Source organism: Dreissena polymorpha, chromosome 8 (genome assembly GCF_020536995.1).
Source record: "Dreissena polymorpha isolate Duluth1 chromosome 8, UMN_Dpol_1.0, whole genome shotgun sequence".
NCBI lineage: Eukaryota > Metazoa > Mollusca > Bivalvia > Myida > Dreissenidae > Dreissena > Dreissena polymorpha.
The window spans coordinates 38,882,466-38,904,830 of record NC_068362.1 but is presented as its reverse complement, the minus strand read 5'-3'; the positions used below and the strand labels follow the sequence as shown (position 1 = coordinate 38,904,830).

The 22,365-nt window shown below is 35.2% G+C and overlaps 1 protein-coding gene across 1 annotated transcript; it reads left to right on the top strand.

The window, feature by feature from the left end:
- Positions 1 to 1,155: 1,155 nt before the first annotated feature.
- Positions 1,156 to 18,537, top strand: LOC127840457 (uncharacterized). The gene is made up of 8 exons (XM_052368875.1): positions 1,156 to 1,163; positions 3,049 to 3,115; positions 3,540 to 3,626; positions 4,106 to 4,193; positions 4,704 to 4,892; positions 5,298 to 5,334; positions 6,229 to 6,386; positions 18,368 to 18,537. The coding sequence occupies exons 1-8, from the start codon at positions 1,156 to 1,158 to the stop codon at positions 18,535 to 18,537; spliced, it is 804 nt and encodes a 267-aa protein (XP_052224835.1).
- Positions 18,538 to 22,365: the final 3,828 nt, after the last annotated feature.

The window sequence follows — 22,365 nt, the reverse complement described above, 5'->3', positions numbered from 1 at the left end:
TGTCGGCCTATATTAGCCTGTGCAGTCCGCATAGGCTAATCAGGGACGACACTTTCCGTTTGTATGGAAGTTACTTTAAAGGAGGTCTCTTACGAACGCAAATACAAATTAGGCGAAAAGTGTCGTCCTTAATTAGCCGGTGCGGACTGTTCAGGATAATCTGCATCAAAACTTTACTTTGATGCATTTAAGCCTAGTTTTCCCAAAACGCGGATCGAATGCACACCAAATAGCCATGTTCAGCATCTCAATAAAGGTACGTGTATGCCCAAATCTCAATTACCTTGATGGTTAGATTCCTGCCAGTTTCTGCTGCGACCACCACGCTCGGGTATCGAACTGCAAAAAAGTTTAAATGAAAAGGACGAATTGGGCAATCAAACGATTACAACAAAAACAAAACGTTCCTAAGATAATTTGATTTTCGTGCGTACAATTTCCATTCTAATTATAAGTGTAAGATATATATTTGTGTATTTACTGGCAATTTATTTGAAACAATTGTTAATAGTATCATTATTTGGTTAGAATTGTCCCATGGGTCATTTCGTCTTTCAATTTGTTTGTGAGTTTCATGCAAATATCGAATAATTGTCAGTGAACATTCTTTATTTTTCTAACTAAACTGGATATATGAACGGATCGCAGTTGAAAAGCTTAACAACTTGAATTGAGCAAATAAAACAAGCATATGTATAACACAATGAAAATAAATATAATATATTCCGATTTATACACTCACTATCGATGTAAACAATAACAGCACTGGTTGATTAAACATACCTTGCTTTTGTGACATACACCAGACTCAAACAGACGGCCAGAACCTTCAACGACTCCATTTTCAATTCTTTTCAAAATGGCGTCGCCAAAGTTATATTAAGGCCCGTCCAGAATTCATGTCATATTGGCAATTTAGCAAACGAAGATGACACTTTCTTATTTCAGATTTAATCATCAAAAGAATCATGAAACACAAATTGACTGTCGCAGTCTAAACCTCTTACAGGCTTACTATTAATCCATTACGCCCCCAAAAGACGCATACTGTGAATATTTTTTAACCTTAAAACAATAATTTTGAGAATATCCCTTAATTGAGTCTTAACACCGGAAGTGTATAGTCAGCTTCCGTATATTCTAATTTCGGACAAAATGGCGATGTTAGTTTTGTGCTGTCGACTTTGCTGCTTCCAGCTACTGTTCTGTCGGCTTCGTATGAGTGAGTTTCATTTACATTATTATGACACGGTGTATTTTATACTTAATTTCAGTATTACTTTAGTGTGTGCGTATGACGCTTTTGATAGCTGCTGTGAAATACAACTTAATTTGTTTTAAAATTTTGCTGAGGAAGAAAGAGCAATAATACCTTCGATGAAAAGTTATGAACGTTGTTTATTGTATTGAATTTATTTAAGTTGATATTTTATGTTTGTATTGGCTATGCACAGATTTTAACAACCGTTTTTCAGCAGTGAGACTCGATTTACTTCTCGCTCAGAATTGCCTTAAATCGTTTGAAGTTAAGGCTGTTAAATATTACAATGACGAAATAGACAACCGCCTTGATGCAGGATTTTTTGTGTGGAGGAAAGCAAAAGGAGATTTATCCCTTTCATTGCAAAAAAACTAAAAATGTGGGTTATCACCCTTTCGGAGGTTCAGCGTGGTTTCTCATTTCGTTTTTATGCTCCCCCCAAACAATTTGGGGGGAGCATATAGTCGCCGCTTCGTCTGTCCGTCCACGTGTCCGTGCGTCCGTCCGTCCGTGCACAATTTTCGTCCGGGCTATTTCTCAGCAATTAATGGCCGGAATTCAATGAAACTTTATGGGAAGCTTCACTACCAAGAGGAGATGTGCATATTATCAGCCGGTTCTGGTCGGATGATTTTTCACAGAGTTATGGCCCTTTGAAATTTTCCATTAACTGTACATATAGTGCAAGTATTGTCCGGGCTATTTCTCAGCAACTAATAACCGGAATTCAATGAAACTTTACGGGAAGCTTCACTTCCAAGAGGAGATGTGCATATAGAGAATACTAGGTCGATGCCGAATAAAGCAAAGTTTATTTTGCGAGGCTTAGAAAATCTGAACCACGAGCCTTGGCGAGTGGTTCAGATTTTTGTGCCGAGCAAAAAAAACTTTGCTTTATTCGGCACCGACGTAGTATTCGATTTATCCCATCAATTTCCTGAGTCGTAAATTATTTCTTTAAAAATAGAATAGAAAAATCGAACTACACGGAAAATCCCAAAGTTATTTTAAGCAAACATTGTTTCATTATTTTAATCGTGCCGAGCCTAATACATTACAAAAAGATCAGTAACTAACCTGTTTTTCTGTTTATCATACCTCTACGTCCCCGATTTTTAAGAAATAATGAAAAAAAACATACTAAACAACTGCATCTTTAGCGTGAAAGAACATGCATTGTGTCGTATGACGTGTTAACAATGACGTCACGAGTACGCGCGCACTTAATATTTGTAAATAATGTTTTTTTGCTTTTTGAGTTGCATTTTTTGTTTAAATTATATTACATCTTGGTATCAAATTGTTTGTTTTGTTGAATCTGATTCGATTTTACTAAAAATGATTACTTTATAGTTGATTCCGAGTAATTTGACCATTCTTTGCCGCGCGTGACAGCTATATTTCAGCACTGCCGAAATAGAGGAAAATTTATTCCACAGTGGTTTATTTCGACAATGCACGTCTGATGATGGGATAAATTATCAGCGTGTTCTGGTCGAATGATTTTTCACAGAGTTATGGCCCCTTGACATTTTCTATAAAAAAAATTATTGTCCCCCAACTACTGTGCCCTCAAGACGTTTCCTTTTATCTGAATATATAGTGCAATATTGTGACCAAAAAAAACTTTGGGGAGCATCACCCGTCTCCGACGGTTTCTTGTTCGGGGTGGTGGGGATGGTGTTGGCAGCTTGGAATATTCAGTGACTCATCAAATTTACACATTTTAGAAGACTGTGATGTAAGACAGTTTTGTGAAATGGTTTTAAGCTACTCATTGTTTTCAGCCCGCTGATCATTGACCAGCCGAGCATCGCGATAAAAGCCGAGCAGAATGGAGCGATCGGACTGAACGTGAGTGGCCATCTTGAATTCATGCGCAACATATAGTTCTCTAAATTATTTCTATCTGTTTCATACGTCCCTTAAAAAAAGAAATTCAACAGTTCAAGTGAAGAACTTGAAATAACATCGAAACAAAATTTTTGCTTGTTTAAAAACATTCTCAAAACATGTGTAGTGTCATTTCTGAAATGGGGCGAAACTTAACGGCTAGACTATATTTTCGTATAAAAGAGACGTCCTTTCAACGAAACAATCGATTCAAGCGGAAAGTGTCGTCCATGGTTAGCCTGTGCGGAGAGCAAGAACTAATATGGAACTAAACTTTCCACAACTAAATACAGCCTGGTTTTTCCAGAGCGAGGCTCAAGTGTTAGTGGAAACAAACATGTGTTTACTTTGGCGTTATCAATCCACGTTTTGTCGATTTTTCTAGCCCGGCCTGAACGGAAACGTGACGCTGGCAGCCGTGTACGGTGGCTCCATCTATCCGGACGGAGAGGGCATCCTCTTCATCATTCAGGTACGTATACAGTCGGTTAAGCATCAAATTATGCAAACAGTCCCCTCCCCCAGGCAGTCATCCCCCAACCTCTGATTCAAACATTTCAATTTTGAGATAGGTATGTTATCTATGTAGTCATAGATAGCCATTATCAGATTAGCTATGCCAGGAAAGCCTAGAGAAAATCCGATTAAAAAACATTAACATACTGCTACATGCTAATCAATGGTCTGTCTGAAGAACAAAGAAACGTCTTGTATTTGTTTACCCAATACAAATGCAAAACATTATTCTCGATCTGACGCGCTTCTTAGAACAGGATTTCCGTTTCCAAATAAACGCATCATTACATCACTTGACATCATTCCTAATTCCAAGCAATCTAGTATTACAACTACTTTTTTAAACGCAGTACTGCGTGCCAAATAAAATAAATAAGTCTAACAAGTCTAATTTATTTCGAAGACTGGTTCCTTTCCTTGTTTCAAATGATCGAGAGTAAACCGCCAGTATGGCAATCGCACGGGCCAGTCTCCAGTAAAACCCCGTATGGATACATGGACGACTTTAAGACGGGCGAGGTCGGTACTATGAATGTTTCCGCTGTGGTATGCATGCGTGCGCTATATTGGTTTCAAATTAGAATGAGTCGCAGAATGATGATTATGTTAATTAAAATCTAAATAAAATTAGTGGTGATTTGTTTTATATTTAAGACAATGCTGACACAGTTTCTGATCTGTACGTAACGAAGAGAAAGACGACGACGAAAAAGAAGAGGATAAATAAAGAGAAGAAGATGATGCAATTTGGAAAAATATATTATTATTACGATGATGATGATGATGATGGTGATGTTGCTGCCGCTGCTACTGCCGTTGCTTCTGCTGATTATGATGATGACGAGGAAGGGGGGAGAAGGATAATGATGATGATGATGATGATGATGATGATGATGATGATGATGATGATGATGATGATGATGATGATGATGATGATGATGATGATGATGATGAGCAGCTTGCATTGTATTTAGTCGAAATCTTTATTCGTTTTTTACGGATTTTGCTTCTTAAGCACGATTATTCTGTACAGGAACAGAGTGCTTGAACGTCACCTACAGCGTGGTGGCGGGATTCCTTCTTCCGGACATAACTCTGCGGGCAGCCACCGGCACTGTCAGCGGGATCATCCCAGACGCCGACGCCACATACGTGTTCACGGTGCGAGCAGACGACAGACACGGGAAATACGCCGAAAACATCTTCAGAATTGTTACAAGAGGTACGTACTTTTTATTCTACGCCTTTCTGTAACGTCTGGGGAAATTAGTAAAAACGATTACCAAATAACGAGTCAAAGATCAATATGTGGAGTATTAAGCTGATAAAAAATGAAATAGCTGTTAACTAGTTTTATTTTGCTTTTTTTATAAATTTTAAGGTTTAAAATAATATAGTTTTGTTGCTTAATATTCTATGAGTGTACAATGCTGTCAACATTTTATGAAGTATTCGTAAAACATTAAGATTTACGAATGTAAGACTTCCATTTGCCATTTTCGCAGGAATTCGAGTATTTTAGAAACGATTTAATAAATTAATTTACCGACCTTTTGTTCTCTCTGCCCTTTGATTAAAATTCATAAATATAACAAGAAAAAAATATGATACAAAATTATTGTTTTAGTTTACTGGAGGCTCGTAATTGGAAAACTGAGCCTAATGTATCTGCGTAAATAGTCGTCCGTGATTAGACTGTGCAGCCGCACAGGCTAATCAGTGACGACACTTTTCTGTTCGATTTTATTTTTAAATATTTGTATTTTTTATTTTAAAGAAATAGCATCTTCATGAAAATCCAGTTTAGTGTGACGGCACTTTTTGCGCATGCATTTAGCCCAGTTTTTCCAGAATGAGGCTCATTGTCTTTCGGCGCTTTGAATGACAGGCTACGACGTTTGTTCAACTTGGCCCTGTTTAAATGAGGGAGCGTGTACTGACCACCACGACGGCTTTTCGTGCGATTGCATCCGTCCGTCCGACGGGGTCACGTGCAACTTTAGTGAGTAGAGTTTAGTATTACTTTTGAAACTGTAAATAGAAATAAAACGGACAATCAGGCCTGTTCTCTTGACTTTACATGGGACGGGCGGAATCCGGACGAACAAATATTCCGATTAATAAGCTATATTGAACTTAAACAGAATCTTCGTTTCTGCGACGTTTATAAAAACAACACATTGGTTGTTAATATATTGAATAAACAAGAAGTCATAAGCGTATCGTTATAAAGAACAGTTCTCATTTCAAATGCAAAACATATGTGTCACGTGATATTCTAAGAATGATACTTATTTTCGCATTATCATTGTTGTCTTTATTTTGTATGTAGACCACTAAAAAGGCTTTGTCGTTCTGATACGATACGATATGATACGACACTTGTGATATGATAATATACGATACTTACTATACGATATGATACGACACTTGCGATACGATAGTTTGCTATACTTACTATACGATACGATACGATACGTTAAGTTTAGTTAAGTCAAGTCAATCAAGTCAAGTCAATTCAAGTTTATTTAAAATATATTTATTTCTGATTGTGCCAGTAACCCCTTGGGTATTGGTAACTCCCTGAAGTACGTAAAGGACGCGCAGTTGAGCGGATACAACCTGTGGAGCTTTTACGCCGCCACATGCGTCAGCCTGGACGGTGGAAGCGCCTGGTACGGCATCGATGCGACGCCATACTTTCAAGTGGACTTCGGTAAGTAACGTGCCTCTTCGAGTTGTGTGTGTGTTTCATTTCCGGTGCTATGATTTTTAATCGATGATGTTGTTTTATAAAGATGCGCATAAAACAGATTAAATTGATGGCAATAATGGTGATTATGATCATGATTACGATTATCAAAGACATTCGGTTAACCGGTTAACCGCTCGAATATCGAACAAGGTTAACTGGTTACGGATTTGCTTAGGTTTTCCATCCCTTATAATAACTATTTCCTGCGAACGTAATTTACGGATGGTTTTTATGTTTCAGTCAACGGTTATTTATGTTTCGATATCAACTACAAAGGTGTCGTTTATAGAAGCTTTCTCTAAATATGTGACTGAATAAATTGCGGTAGTAATTTAGCGAAAATTTCGGACTTGCCTTGAATTCTCGAATAACGTCACGGTTGCGCTCTGTTTGAAAATAACTGGACGTGGATAACGGTAAACAAATGACATCAAAATGTTACATTTAACGCGCAATTTCTTGTTTTTAAGACACTGCTTCTTTTAGTTTTGATGAATTATTCACACTTTTTCATTTTTAATCAGCACACACCAGTGTTACGATAGTTTTCATCTGTACGAGAAACACAAATAGACTACAACATAATTAATGTAGTGATTGACTTAAAGGTGATGGTATTCTTGAAAATTTATTGTCGGATATGTTCGTCCCACCGTTTGTTTATGTTTATGTGAGCACTGGAACTCTTGATAGAAACTATTGAAGTTCATCAGTAATTATTTAAACGTTTTGTTATATTGTTATGTTTGGTTATATAATTTTTTATATTTAGTAAGAATTTTCGAGAGCGCAAGTAAACAAGTTCACTTAGTATCCCATTAACATTAAAACGCTTTGTTTTATTATTCCCGAAATGTAAAAACGCTTCATTTATTATTGCATGAACACAGATTTTAAGAGAGCGAAAGTAATAAAATAAAGTTGTTTTTTAACAAGCATCATATATTATCCCATTAAGATAAGCACGCTTCATTATTATTTATTTGACGTAAAACACGCTTTATTTATTATTCCTTGATCAAAATCACGTTTCATTTAGTATGCCATTAGCAAACGGACTAACGCTGAATTTTAAATACCATGCTTTTAAGAATGTTTATGCGTTTCCAAAACAAGAAACCCTGTTGGGAAAACTTAAATGTTCGGGCCAGTGTTTTTATAATAAATAATGCGTACATTTTATGTTATGTGACTTGTCAAAACGTGACTCATTCTCTTTACATGTAATTCAATACGCGCATTCAAAAGTAATCGTTCCCCTAACAATCCTAATTGAACGGCGTCATATGAAAATGGGCCCTATGCCATATGCGGCCAGCGTTGCTCCAGAGCAGCCTGCGCAGTCACGCAAAGTCTCGTGGTCTCATTGGCGTACAGTGTAGCTCCTGGCAAGACCAAACGAATGCGTTAATTGGTCTGGTGCTACATATGTCGAATAAGACCCATTTTCGCATGGCGCGGATCAAATAATACTCAGAACGTTTGTGTTCTCGAACATAGCCAATGCCATAGTTAAGTGTAGCACTGCTCTTTGGTGTTATCGCACCTTCGAAAGTCAACTATTATACATAAAAATAAGTTGCATTTATATATCATCATGATTGTTCTCTCTTTTCCTTTTCCTTATTATTATCAATTTCAGCAGTCTCATGCTTATCAATATCATCATCATTAGCAGCAGTACCAACATCAGCAGCAGTGCCAGCATCAGTTGCATGTCACTGCATTTCAGTATTATTATAACCACAATTGCATCATTCCCCTGTGATCAATATCATACTATTGTGTAATTTAAAAAGGGACGTGTTCGCAGAATTTCACATTATTTGAAGTGTGTTATTAAAGCCTTTAACAGCTAGATTTGAACATCGGTGCTACAGAGCTCCGGTATTAAAACAAAGACACAATTTGTAAACGAAATGCAAAGAAAAGTATCTGCTTAACGAAAATCCAGTGTGTATTGAAATTTCGTCCCTGATTAGCCTCTGCGGACTGCACAGGCTAATCTGGGACGACACTGTTCGCACATGCAATAAGCCTGGTTTTCTCACAACGCTGCTAATGTGTTTGTGAGTAATGTTTTACAAGACAAGTTACAACGAAAACTCTTGAGTTATTTACTGGAGTCCCGCGGGTTTGAGAATGGACATAAAACCTAATAGGTACTGGTTTCACTCCGCGTAAATGATATCACAAAGGTTCCATAACGATTTCAGCGGTTGTGTTAACCCTTACAGTGCTGGAACCGAATTTTGAAGGCCTTTGCAAACAGTTTGGATCCAGATGAGACGCCACAAAACGTGGCGTCTCATCTGGATCCAAACTGTTTGCTATTCTGATAGTATTCTTTGAAAAAATCGAATAAAATGCTAATTTTAGGAATTCAGCAGACGATATTTTCGCAGATGACAAATTACCCAGCATGCAAAGGGTTAATGGAATAATAAATGAAACTCGTTGGAAAGCAATTACTATTGTTATCAACACAATCTCAATTAACATTCCATCACTTTCAAAGATTTTATCAAACTCGGACAATACAATATTTCAGTGATTTATTTCAAAACGGATAAATATTTTATGATAAACTGACGTTTCAATGAATACATTAACTAAGTCACAATGTGTGAAATTAAAACAAAATATGAGATGACTCATTTCAGACAATACTGTTTTACTATGACCGACCGTAATTTTAGACAGAATGAACGTATTGGAAAATTATTGCACGGTAAATTTAACTGCAGTCGATTGGTTATCCATAATAATCAAAGTACTGACAGTACTGGTGTGACGATGCTTTTGAAGAGGATGGATATAAAACATCAATTTAAGTCTATCTATATCACCACAATTGTATATGTTGATACGAACATTTGGGTACGATAACAAATTTGGGTACGAAAATTTTGGGTACGAAAAAAAATTTCGTACGAAAAAAATTTGCGTACGAAACATTTTTGGTACGAAAAAAAGTTTAGGGGTACGGGGAAGTAGTACCCGTGGGTAACTTGACCCATTGAGCGAAACTGGGAGGCGGGTCACATTCTTGTTCATTAAGTATGGCAATACCTTCATGATGATTCTCGAAAGTAGGTATGAGCACATAGCCGGACCATGTGAGCTCAATCGTATGAGCACTTGACTATCCGAGTTCGCACACGAACATATGGATAAGTTAACTAATAGCGAAATGACCTTATACATGTATATGCTGAAATCTAACAATCGAACGAAATATCAAACATGGTATGTGCACTTATGTGGTTGTGTAATTTCTGTTAGAATATCGTATTCAATATGTAAATTTTAAATGATTGTGCCCGCACTTGAGTTTGTTGCCTTGTTTGAGTCTATACGCGCCTAGGCTGCACCGAGTCTGTGTATTTGTGTTTTTCCAAGGTAATAAGTTACCTCCGCGCTGAGGCTGCATAATGTTGGGACCCGGAGTGTGTCCAGCACTCCTACCTAATAAGATTAGATTGACGACAGTTGGGACGAATTTTGAATGATAGCTGCAATTTCCAGCTATTTGTTTTGTACTGAAATACTTTTTTAATTTTTTATATGGTCAAATGCTGCGGGGGGGGGATGAGATTATCCAGAAAAAATACCTGTCCGGAATGGTGACCACAAAACAGACAAAATATAACATTGCGCCGGGAGCGGGAATCGAACCGGTGTCGTCAAGGTGAAAAAGCTAACGTCCTCACCACTGCGCTAGCGGGACGGACTATTACGCAAATAAATGTTTATATATATATATATATCATAGCAGTGCAGCGTTTACAATTTGCAGGTTCGAAATTGTTCGCATTCTTTAGTTTTGTGATCAAGTAAAAAGTTTATACTACATGTTTTTATTCGCAATTTATTTACTAAATCGAGAACAAATATCAAACAAAATAGAGAAAATATATAGTTGTTTCATTGGTCCATAAAAATAAAATGGATGTAAAATTACTAATTTTAAATTAATGTTCTGATACACTTATTGAATCTGTTTCCCCAGGATATGCTGTTCTATTAATATTTACCTTTATCAACACGAACGACAACTCTGCTAGGAGAATGTTATCAATGAAAATCAACGAGCAATCTCCTACGCAGTGGCGAATGCCAAGGGAAGTAACTGAAAAATCGAGTTATCTCAATCGGACTGACTCGGTCTTTTACATAGGTCCCCATTGTGAAGATTTTTTTTACTGGTTATCAAACCTTAGACGACGCTGTTCCAGCATCGTCAAAAAGGACAACCGTTGAACATCTGATGTTTAATGACTGACTCAACGAAAACCTTCATCGAAAAAAATGACCAGCAAGAATAATAAATATTCATTTTTGGATGCTCAAATATAGCATGCAATAATTCAAGGATTCAATAAACGATTTTAATGATAAAACTGTCAAATAAAATAATACTTAAATTTAAAAGACCTCAACAGGAAAGACACCCACATTAAAACACAATGTATGCAGCCTGCAGACGAGTTTCATATTCCCAATTTCAGCTATTAATGTCATCCCAGATTAGCCCGTGCATTCCGCACAGGCCAGTCAGAAACGACACTGTCTGATTTTATTGTATTTTAATTTCAAACTACGGTAATGTTTCTTATTGAACAGAAAGTCTAGGCGGAGAGTGTCGTCCCTGATAAGCCTGTATGTACTGCACAGGCTCATTTGTAACACATACATTAAGCTTCATTTTTCCAGGACGAAGAGAAAAATATCAATATATATTAAAACATTATATACCACGGGAATAATTTGACCATGTCTTGAAAGTGCCATTTTGACAGATTAGAACCTGCCCTTTCCGTTCCTATCTGGCGCACTAATCACGTGTTACTTCAAATTAACATAGCAACTACTTTAAATTTTAAATCATGGAATGTATTTTTAATAAGTGTGGTGTAATAATTATTTCCAGTTGATGAAAAAAATAACAGTTTTTTAAACGTCGTTCGTAAATTTTACCATTGTTGTTATTCTGTTAATATAAAATATTTCATGTGTACACCTTTATTTTTACATGATGGGACCATTTTTGTAAGTATTGCTCTGCAACATATGTTTTAATAGTCGTTTTGTTTATTTTTTTGTCTACTCCGAGACAACCAAGATGTTTTGCAACATTGTGCCAGTAAAGCTCATGTACTAATTCCATCCAGTTTTCTAAAACTTGCTGTAATTGTACAGGCTGATATGTTGCTGTGCCTGTGGTCATATATTAATATATATTTATATTTCAAGTGTTGTTACAGTAATTAAATTGTATTATACTTATATAGAATTGTGTAATCCATTTAAATAATATCGCAAGTTAAAATCTGACATGATATTTGTCCTTTATGATATAAATTCAACTCGCTCGTGGGGAGTTTAGAACAATTCAATGTCGTCATATTTATATGAAATTGAGGCTAAGACAAAGTATGTATATAAAAAAGAGCAAAAATGAGATAATTCTCTCTTTGTATTGAATGGCGACAATATCGAGATAAATTAACCATAAAAAAAATCGTGTGCAGGGACAACATCGGGCTTCAACAAAATGGCCATATCAGGATAATATCAAAAGAAATGAGACAAATATTCTAGAACATTCTATTTTAAAGGACGCAACCATTAACGAAAGATTTATTCATTTCAAATCAACATTATTTATTTTGACTATGTTGTTGAAGTGTTAAATTTGAACGATTAGTTTAGACTTACATTCGTACATCGATCCGTTTCTGGTTATAATTATATCGGTTAAATATGTGTAATTTAGTGTCTGATTAATTTCTTTGTTTAACCCTTTGCATGCCGGGAAATTTGTCGTCTGCAAAAATGTAGTCTGCTGTATTTCTAAAATTAGCATTTTCTTCGATTTTTTTCAAAGAATACCATCAGAATAGCAAACAGTTTGGATCCTGATGAGACGCCACTTTCTGTGGCGTCTCATCTGGATCCAAACTGTTTGCAAAGGCCTTTAAAATTCGGTTCCCGCACTGAAAGGGTTAAAGTGGTGCTAAGAAGAATTGGCATTTAAACACAATATTTGTGCATTTTTTTCAAACACAAATGGCCTCTCAAATATTTCTCAACATGTTTGTTTATCAAGGAATGAAGATGATCATTTACATTGTGTAAGCTAAGGGATATAATTTTGTTTTCCCAACATGATGTACTCTAATCTATGGAAGATAATCTTAGAACCTTAAGTCATGTTATTGTGAAAAAACAACAACAATTCTTCAAATTAATCAGCAACAATGAAGATAGTAATTTAACTTTTTATCGTATATTATATTCCAATAGAACATTATTTTTTAAATGTGCCTTTCATAACATTACATTTTTTAAATGAACATATTTAAACTGTACGTTATGTGTAAAATCATGTAACATAAGAATGTTGTTAAATTGCTTGTAATTATTATGTAAGCTATTTTACTTATGTTGTTTGTTATTCATGTAAGCGTTTAATAACTGTGTGTTCAGTTTCAATAATAAGGCGTATTCGTCATTTTATATTTCAGCTTTACAAGTTTTATACCATTATTTTGGAAATGGTACAGCTTTTAAATGTCATGGTGCATTAGAACGTTAAAGCTATCAGGTTAACACAACTGTTCTTACAGTGTTAAACATTCAGTGCGGGAACCGAATTTTAAAGGCCTTTGCAAACAGTTTCGATCCAGATGAGACGCCACAGAACGTGGCGTCTCATCAGGATCCAAACTGTTTGCTATTCTGATAGTATTCTTTGAAAAAAATCGAAGAAAATGCTAATTTTAGAAATTCAGCAGACGACATTTTTGCAGACGACAAATTTCCCAGCATGCAAAGGGTTAAGCGTTCTGAAGTTTCAATTGTTTTAAACTTGGAGAAGTATGAATATTTGTTCTAATTTTTAAATGATGGTGCGAATGTTTTGTAATAAGCTGACCTGTTTTACTATTAAGTTTTGATAATTCCGTTTGAAGAACTAAGGGTCATTGTGTTATGAAGGCTTTTGATTAATGTTGGTTTTCAAAAATTGTGTTCACAAAAACCAATACATTCTAATGTATATATTTCTAGTATATTTTCCCTAGAACTATAATGAAATTGCATCAGCAATGTAATTTTATAATTTATCTTTAAACAATGAATATGTATGGCAATTTTTTTTTAATTGACCCTAACTGACTTGAGGTCAAGGTTGTGTTATTATAGCAGTATTTCTTTACCATTTTTAAATGGGTCTGGTGCCTTTTGTCTTTGAAAAATGGCGTTGTTGTGACTTATATTGGGGAATCCGTGTACACGCGGAAACTTTTCTAACGCAAAACTTTTCAAACTTGAATATTTCAGTTATAGCTTTAGAATTTGATTTAATATTGCACATGTGATCGTTTGACTATATTCTGCTCCAGATTACGATAAAATCATTCATCCGTGACAATTGGATGCTTTAACACGTGGGGTATGTGTGGTTTGGTCTTTTTGCACTTGGAAAAGGTGAAATGCTAGATGATGATAATTGCATTTCAAAGTCTTCATTTTAGGTTGGTTGACACACCAGAAAACATAAAATTAATTTAAAAATCAATATTTCTCGTATTAACATTCAGGAGCGCCAACGCGCAATTGGCATGTTGCAGGATACCTTCCCCACTTGCGAAAGCGATCGATGGTCACGGATGAATTATTTTTATCGTTTTCTTACATATACTCTAGTCAAATGTTAGTATGTAATTAAGTTTGAAAAATGTTGCGTTAGTAAAGTCACCAAGTGTAGCACAACGCTATATAATTCCGATTAAATTTCAATTTCACTCATTCTAGGTGTGTTTTTACATCGAAATAAAAATAACATTGATTGATAAAAACATAATGGCTTGTATGTATACTAAGGATCGCGATTTTGCAAGCCGGACGGTCATTTAGACATATAAGTCATTGCGTTTAACATTTCGCATTATTATTTTACGTTGAACGATTTGGGATTTGTTATGTTTAATATTTTAATGTTGATCAATTTCAATTAAATTTACATGAAGTATTAGATATGTGTTGAATAAGTCTGAGTCAAAATTGAAACAAAATCCGTTATAAAATAAGGGATCTATATTGATTTGAATACGTGTTGCGTTAGAAAAGTGTCCAAATGTATTTTATGTTGAACATAAAGGTTTTTAATATTATATAAACTAAGGTTCAATCCATAGAGCGGGGTAAGGAAATTAACTGTTTCATTTTATTTACTCATTTTTATGTTTTATTTTTGGAAACCTTCAAGTGGAAATGTTAGGCAGTGATTTGGGATTAAAAACAATTCTTTTTGACATTTGGAATGAGGAAAAATAATAGCCCCAAATGTGACCCCCAAAAAACGCTCTGGATAGAATAAAAGTATTTGTTATCTCCAGCTCAGAATTGGGATCGAACCTGCGACTGCCATGTCTACCTGTATTTTAGGTAGGAACCTGACCACATTTCTGAAAAAGGTAGCTAATAGACTATGGTAGTAAAAACGTCTGTAATATGCCTCTTTCTTCCACTTCCTCAATTTAGAAAAACATAATAGAACATTTTATGAAAGCGAAATGACTATGAGTAACTTATTTTATTTTTTTTTCTGGTATTTTGCTATGTTTGTATTATGAAAAACTAAAAATTTACCTTAAACGGCTGGTCCAATTGTCTTGTGGAACATTTTTTGTATGTTTGACTAAATGTGTTTTAGTGTTTAAACTCATGTTAACCATATGTTTAAAGTAATTAAAAATTTCAAATTAATAATTATTACTGTTTAAACTTAAATTAGTAAAAAGTGTAAGTTGTATGATGTTTCCAGCTAAGCTGATGGACTATTGCTTTATATTGCTGATCTATGTATACATAAGTTTGGTTTTATTTATTTATGCTATACTTATATACGTTTGAAGTGAATTTGTAGACGTGTGTAAACTATGACTTAATGACTGATAACAGATATGCACCCAGTGTTTTGTATTAACAAAATTTTTGTGAACATTTGTACAAATTTAGTAAACATTTTATGACATATGTCAAGAATATGACGAACTAAGCAATCCGCAAATACAATGGTAAACAATTCTGTGTTGTTTTTTAATATGTATTTTTTATCATGTAAGTCATAATCAGGGATGCAGTGGCAAGGAGTTATACAATAGTCTAGCAACTGTCTATCGTGTTGACAGGATAGGCCAATCTGATAAATACACTTTGGAATTGTTATTCACTGAAGGGATATCGGTATTTTTGGTGTTGTCAGTCCATCTGTACGCCTATCACAAACTTTTCAGGGCTGTTTCTGAGATTTGTATAAAATAATTCAACATGAAACGCTATGGGTGTATTCATATCAAAGAGAAGTACAATGAACATGAACCATATCATTGCAGTTTCTTTACAGGTTATTGCCCTTTCTTTTTGTATGATATAACTTTTCAGACCTCCTACCTTAGCAACTTCCTAGGCTCTCGAAGGTTGGAAAGTATTGAATTTCAACTATAGCTGCAATATTTCCAGCGTTTCAGTTATTACTAAATTACTTTCAATTTCTGATTGGTCTTGTATTGTCGGGGGGGGGGCATCACCAGAGAACCCGGAAGATATACCACCTGTCCGGTATGGTTACCAAGCTCGGACAGCTGCTGAGAACATGGAATAAACATGGGTCGCCTAGCTGATAAGTGCATGTGATAACCAGTGCCGGACAACAATATTTTCACCAAATTAGCTTGTATATGTTTTATCTTCTACTGCAGGCTACACTATTGCTACCAAAAATGCCTCGCATTAAAAGTTATATCAAACAGCTTGCACTGTAAACACCAGAATGGTTAAATTTCAAATTTCCTAAACAGCTTTCATGGCAATCACAAAGGTGGCTTAAATTTTAAATATTAAACAGTTATGTAGTCTGACCACAAAATAAATTGTAAATTATGTATTTTAGATAACGCATGTGCCAAACGGGAGTCTTGAAAGGTTTCATGCTGTCACTTCGATTATAAACACTAATGGTTGGGTGCATTATGCATATAATAAACAGAGTTTTAATGATTCTTTTATGTAGCAAATTATAGGCATACATGTCAACAACAAAACCCAGCCTTTTTTTAGACTACTGTGTTTGAGTGTATATGAATTAAGCTTTACACCTTTAGCCATTCGCCTTTATGTCAAAATGGTTGCCTGCATACAACAGATATGAATGTTGAATGTTTATTAATATATGACTGTTTATTGATAGATCTTTATCCATAACGATGTAACGTGAGCTTTTCAAGATTGTGAAACCTTAAAGATCCATTAACACTCGAAATCAACGAATACGTCGTAAAATAAAGATAACCCATACAAAAATCAGTGTTCCTTATAGCAATAGCCAAAGCTTCAACGCTAAATGTTGTCTGGTAACCTTGATTTAACGCCATACAAATTGCTCGTTTTTTTGTGGGACAAGACATTCTATTTTTTCCCGCGACGATATACAATTATTTACGAGCGAACGAGTGATTGGCTTCGGGCAGAATCGGAATCATGACCTATTCTTTGTTAATAATCATTAGGCTGTTTTAAAGCGGAGCTTACTCGAGGACGTCCTTCTCTTCAGGTCGGACCTCAAAGACCTCGTGAAGAGGCCGGTAGGACCTGTAAATAAACTATGATTTAAAAAAAAAAAGACGTCCTTCTCTTAGCGTTTCGGCAAAAATGAAAGCGTATGCGAGGCTATACATAACTGAATGGAACTGCATCAAGGAAAAAACGTTTTTTTTCCCATGATTTTGAAGTTGCACGTTATCTATTATTATAGCGCGCGGTCCTAACAGAAAGCACAGACTAGTGCGCTCCAAACTATGCAAATTAACGCAAACTGAATGAGTCCGGTCCTGACTCGAGATAATATGGAAACGAAACAAGAAGACATCGCGAAACAATTTTTAGATGCTTAAAGTTGCAGAAGGTTTGTATTTTAACATCTTATATTATAGTATTTTGTCTCATTCTTGGGAAATTTTGGCCAAAATAATTTAAAAACCGTCAATCAGTTTTTATCTTTTGAATATAAAACTTCGTTAAGTAATAAAACAAAGAAAACACATGTGTGTGTTATTATTTTACTTTTTTGTGACATTTTGAACATGTTATCTTCGATATTGGATGCCTTCTACTTACAATAGGACGCCATTTCGATTGTTATGATGATTGCTGCGTAGCAGTGTATTCATGGTTAACTAACAATTAGATTACTAAGATAATCGTCTGATCTTTGGTTGGTGTGATTTTTAGTTATATAAAATACATAAACGTTTACCTTTATTTAACGAGTTTCTTTATTGCATGTATATTTATAAGAAATATGTTTGCATGAAATAAAGAATAACAAAATAATATTAACATTTAACATGAATGAATATCAACAACAACTTAGAAAGAACTTTAAACTTGCTAGTTCTTTCTCGTCAATCAAGTTGTAACAATGTCACATTGCTTTATAATTCAAAGTGGGGGCAAAGGGAAATTCTTTCACTTCTTAGGCATTTTACTGGTGTGAAATACTTGAGATGGGCGCAATGGTAACACTTGTTACACTGTCCATATTTAATGATCGACGTTTACATACGAAAAAGGTGTCCCTTTATCACACCTTCATTTTCACTATTTCTTTCTGCTTCAGTGTACTGATTTTTGTTTTATTCCGAGCGACATGCAACTGTAGAGTCCGGTGTGGTTGTACAGTTCCTCAACTGACAATAGAGACCGGTGTGGTTGTACAGTTCTGCAACTGGAGATAGAGTCCAGTGTGCTTGATCAGTTCTGCAACTGGAGATAGAGTCCGGTGTGGTTGCTCAGTTCTGCAAATGGTGATAGAATCCGGCGTGGTTAATCCGACTGACATGCAACTGCAGATAGAGTCCGGCGTGGTTGTTCAGTTCTCAAACTGAAGAAAGAGTCCGGCGTGGTTGTTCAGTTCTGCAACTGCAGATATAGTCCGGCGTGGTTGTTCAGTTCTGCAACTGCAGATAGAGTCCGGTGTGATTGTTCAGTTCTGCAACTGCAGATAGAGTCCGGTGTGCTTGTTCAGTTCTGCAACTGCGGATAGAGTCCGGCGTTGTTGTTCAGTTCGTCTGGTTGTTGGGTAGGTCTTGTCGAAGTTACTCCAAATTTCAACATCTTGTGTGTCTTTGGGGGAATGGTGCTAAAATGGATTGATGGAGGATGTTTTAATTTTTTTTTAATGTGATGATATAAAAATAAATATTAAAAGAAGTTTCACTGTTCAGTTGTTTTCAGATTTTCTTTTTTGGAAGTTGCAGATGGAGTCGTGTTGGCCGCTACCTTTGCTAGTTTAAGAGAGTAGATAACGGTTTTGAAAAATGATCAGATAAGATTGGCTGGTGGAATATTATTGGTATAAGTTTTGTTTCATATGGGAACAACGTTGCATCGGTTAAACGTGTAACCTGGATGCTCCCTCATGTACGTCTGGCAGTAGATGAAGAAGGCGTCATCGAAAGGACCGAAACATCCTTCATCAAGAGGGTAGATTACAACTGTGTGAAGAGAGAACAAAAAGATTCTGTTTAACGTGCGATTTATGTGTATGTATGTAATTCGAGGATGACCATCAAAGGTTCGGAATCGTGCATATACGTTTTTAATTCGCCATCATACATACCATCGTCGACAGCCACCAGCAACGAATTTGAAATACATGTTTGCGACTTTCTTCAGTTCGGAAAATTACGAGTAAATACTACAATTGACTTTTTCTCGGGCTTGGTCAAGGCGATACTTGAATAGCGACTTTTAAACACATTGTTTTACAAAGGGCAAAATTCAGGTTCTACTCGGCAAGGCTTATAGCTGATTCATTGAGCCAGCATACAGATGAGCAGGGCCAACTCGATGAAATCCCAGCGTCCTGCATCTAAGGGTACTATCTTGTATACCATACACCCTTGCAGAATATAATATCTGCCATTACGGTAAGCTTTTTCCAGTAAAAACACTTCTCTTCAACTTCATTGTAAGCTGTTATGTTACTGAAAAATATAATAATCAGAAACAAACAAGTAAAACATTCAAGGCAGCATTTTGTTTCAAGTTACATGTATGGAGTTTAAGCGAGTAATTGTAGTAGCATGACAATACATGTATAAACACAGCACCGACTAGCACGCGCATAACAAGATTACGTCATTCTACTGTGAAATGTTTCCATTCTAAAAAATAGCTTTCAACGTACTGAAATAATCTCTCAATCATTAAAATGATGCAACTGTGAAAGATTGTGTTTTGAAAAGTGCTATTACTTGTGAAAATATGTGTTAACGATCGGAACGGGACCTTAAAAGTCACGTGGCACATATATTTCGGATTGCATCAATACGCCGTACCCACCGATACACGATACCAATAATTAACTTGTAATTATATCATTTGGCCCAGTTTCTGCCTTCGACTTAAACAAATACTCGTGACTTGTGCTCAGGTGTAGTTTCTAATGTCAGTCATAGGTGACACAATACTGACAGAGTATAAAGATTGTTCATCACTTAAGTTTGTTGGGGCCTTAAAGATATTTTAGAAAATACCATCCGTGATAAATCCACTATCTCCGGAACCTCAGTAAAATATGCGATAAATCGTCTGATGATCCAGAGTGGGAAACTACATTGTCGAGAGCCGCTTTTAAGGGAACGTTTCACAGATTTTGGCATTCATTGAAGTTTGTCATCTAATACTTAAAATTGATCAATGTTAACATTGGAACTAAATAGTTCCATTAAAAAACAGCAATACTACAATTGAAAAAAAGGAAAAAAGTAATCCTCAACTGGGCGTGAACAAATGACCCTTGGCGTAAAATTCAGTCACCCAAACCAGTCGGCCATCCATGCTCACACATTACTGTTTCCTGGCAAATATCATAACTTCAACGACAATTTGCCTATCTCATACAATTTTGTTATATTTTGTCAATTTACCAGAACGTGAAAATGTCCCATTGATGATTCAAATCGTTAATAATGTATATCCAACGTGCCTTTTATATTTATTGCTAAATAAAACATTCGATTTGGAGTATATGAAGGGAAATCGATTAGCAATGAATTCTAAAATGCTTTGGACAGTCAACAATAACCGTAAATTATAGATGTTTTAAAGAAATAAATTCTGACCTTAATTGAGTGGAGCAATATTTGAAAACGGTAGGTTAAACTCCATAATAATTAAATGAACATTAAATAGTAATGCTCCACTCGATGTCCGTTTAAAAAATGAATAATTCAGATGTTTTCCAGAAACAATCGATAACAACACTTCCAAATACTCCTTTGATCAGATATCTGATATCTAGCACGTGAAATTTACCAGGCTTTCGTTTAAAAGTCGACATATAATAATTTTATGAACATATTTCACATGATGATGATGATGATGATGATGATGATGATGATGATGATGATGATGATGATGATGATGGTGATGATGATGATGATGATGATGATGATGATGATGATGATGATGATGATGATGATGATGATGATGATGATGATGATGATGATGATGATAACGATGATGGTGATGATGATGATGATGATAATGATGATGATGATGATTATGATGATGAAGGATGAAGCTCGATTTTTACCGCCTCATGTTATGTATTTAAAACAAACTGAACAATTTTGTACCTTTTCAATCATTTGAACAAACGTTAAACGTTGTACCACTATTTAATGTAAAATAAAAGCATTTTTTGTTATTCACGACTAATATTTAAGTCTCTATAAATCATAGGATTAACGATGTGTGGTCAGTGTTTAACCCAGGTTTGATTCTTATGAACTTTTTAGAGGACAATGATATGCTGATACACCAAATAATAAACCCCTGATTTCGTATGACTCGATTTTTCAGTTATTTATTATAAGTTTATATCACTCATGTTTATGTCTCAATATTTTGAGCCACAGTAATTAAGGCAACTTCTTACTGAAATAATATGTTAACTATCATCAAATAAACTGAAATATAAATTATGAAAATAAAAAAACGATTTTTTTTAAGACTTTTTTTTTTTTTTAAACTTTAACAAAACGCATATCTCAACAATAAATGATTACCTGACGTAAACGATAGCATATAAGTATGATGAAATTAAATCATCAACGAGTTTTCTTAGACAGAAATACTTATTATTTGAAACCTTCATTTTGTGATAAAAAATCGTCCGGTGGACACAACAAGTCGTGTTTAATGCCTCCCGAACAAAGTCGGTGCTTAATTAGGTACATTCAAATGCGCAAACTCGTACATTGGTACCTGTACTGTGGCGTATATTATGCGGTTTCTACTGTCAAATGATAATAAATTTTGACCTCCTAAAAATCAACTTTAAAAAAGTTCTTATATATTTATCTGAAATTTTATTCTTGTTTGATACTGATTAACGTTTTATCGCTTTAAGATCATGCATTTTCCAATTTAATCCGCCATAATAAATAACATCGTCGACAGCCACACTCACTCAAATACTCTATGCTTCTTGATCGGCCATGGGAGATGAGGCTATCGCTATTTCGTAGTCATAAATGATTAATTAAACATCTCGTTTTTGCTATGTCCAATTTTGCATGTTGTGTTCTTTTTGTCATATTAAATTGTATTAATATAAAATGCAGTTTTTCCTTATATACCGGTATCCGTTTAAATGGTCGTTGATCACCATACCTTATTCGAAGAGAATCTAAACGCGAAGTGTAATTTAATTGGTCCAATCAAATATGATTCATTAAGATTCAGTCATAAATGTGGCCTCTAGAAAGGAGACAATCGTTTTCTAAGATTTGGTCTTGTGACACACTTGGGCGCGTATGACCCAGATTCGCACTCGTTCTATACATTTTCAAGATAAACATTC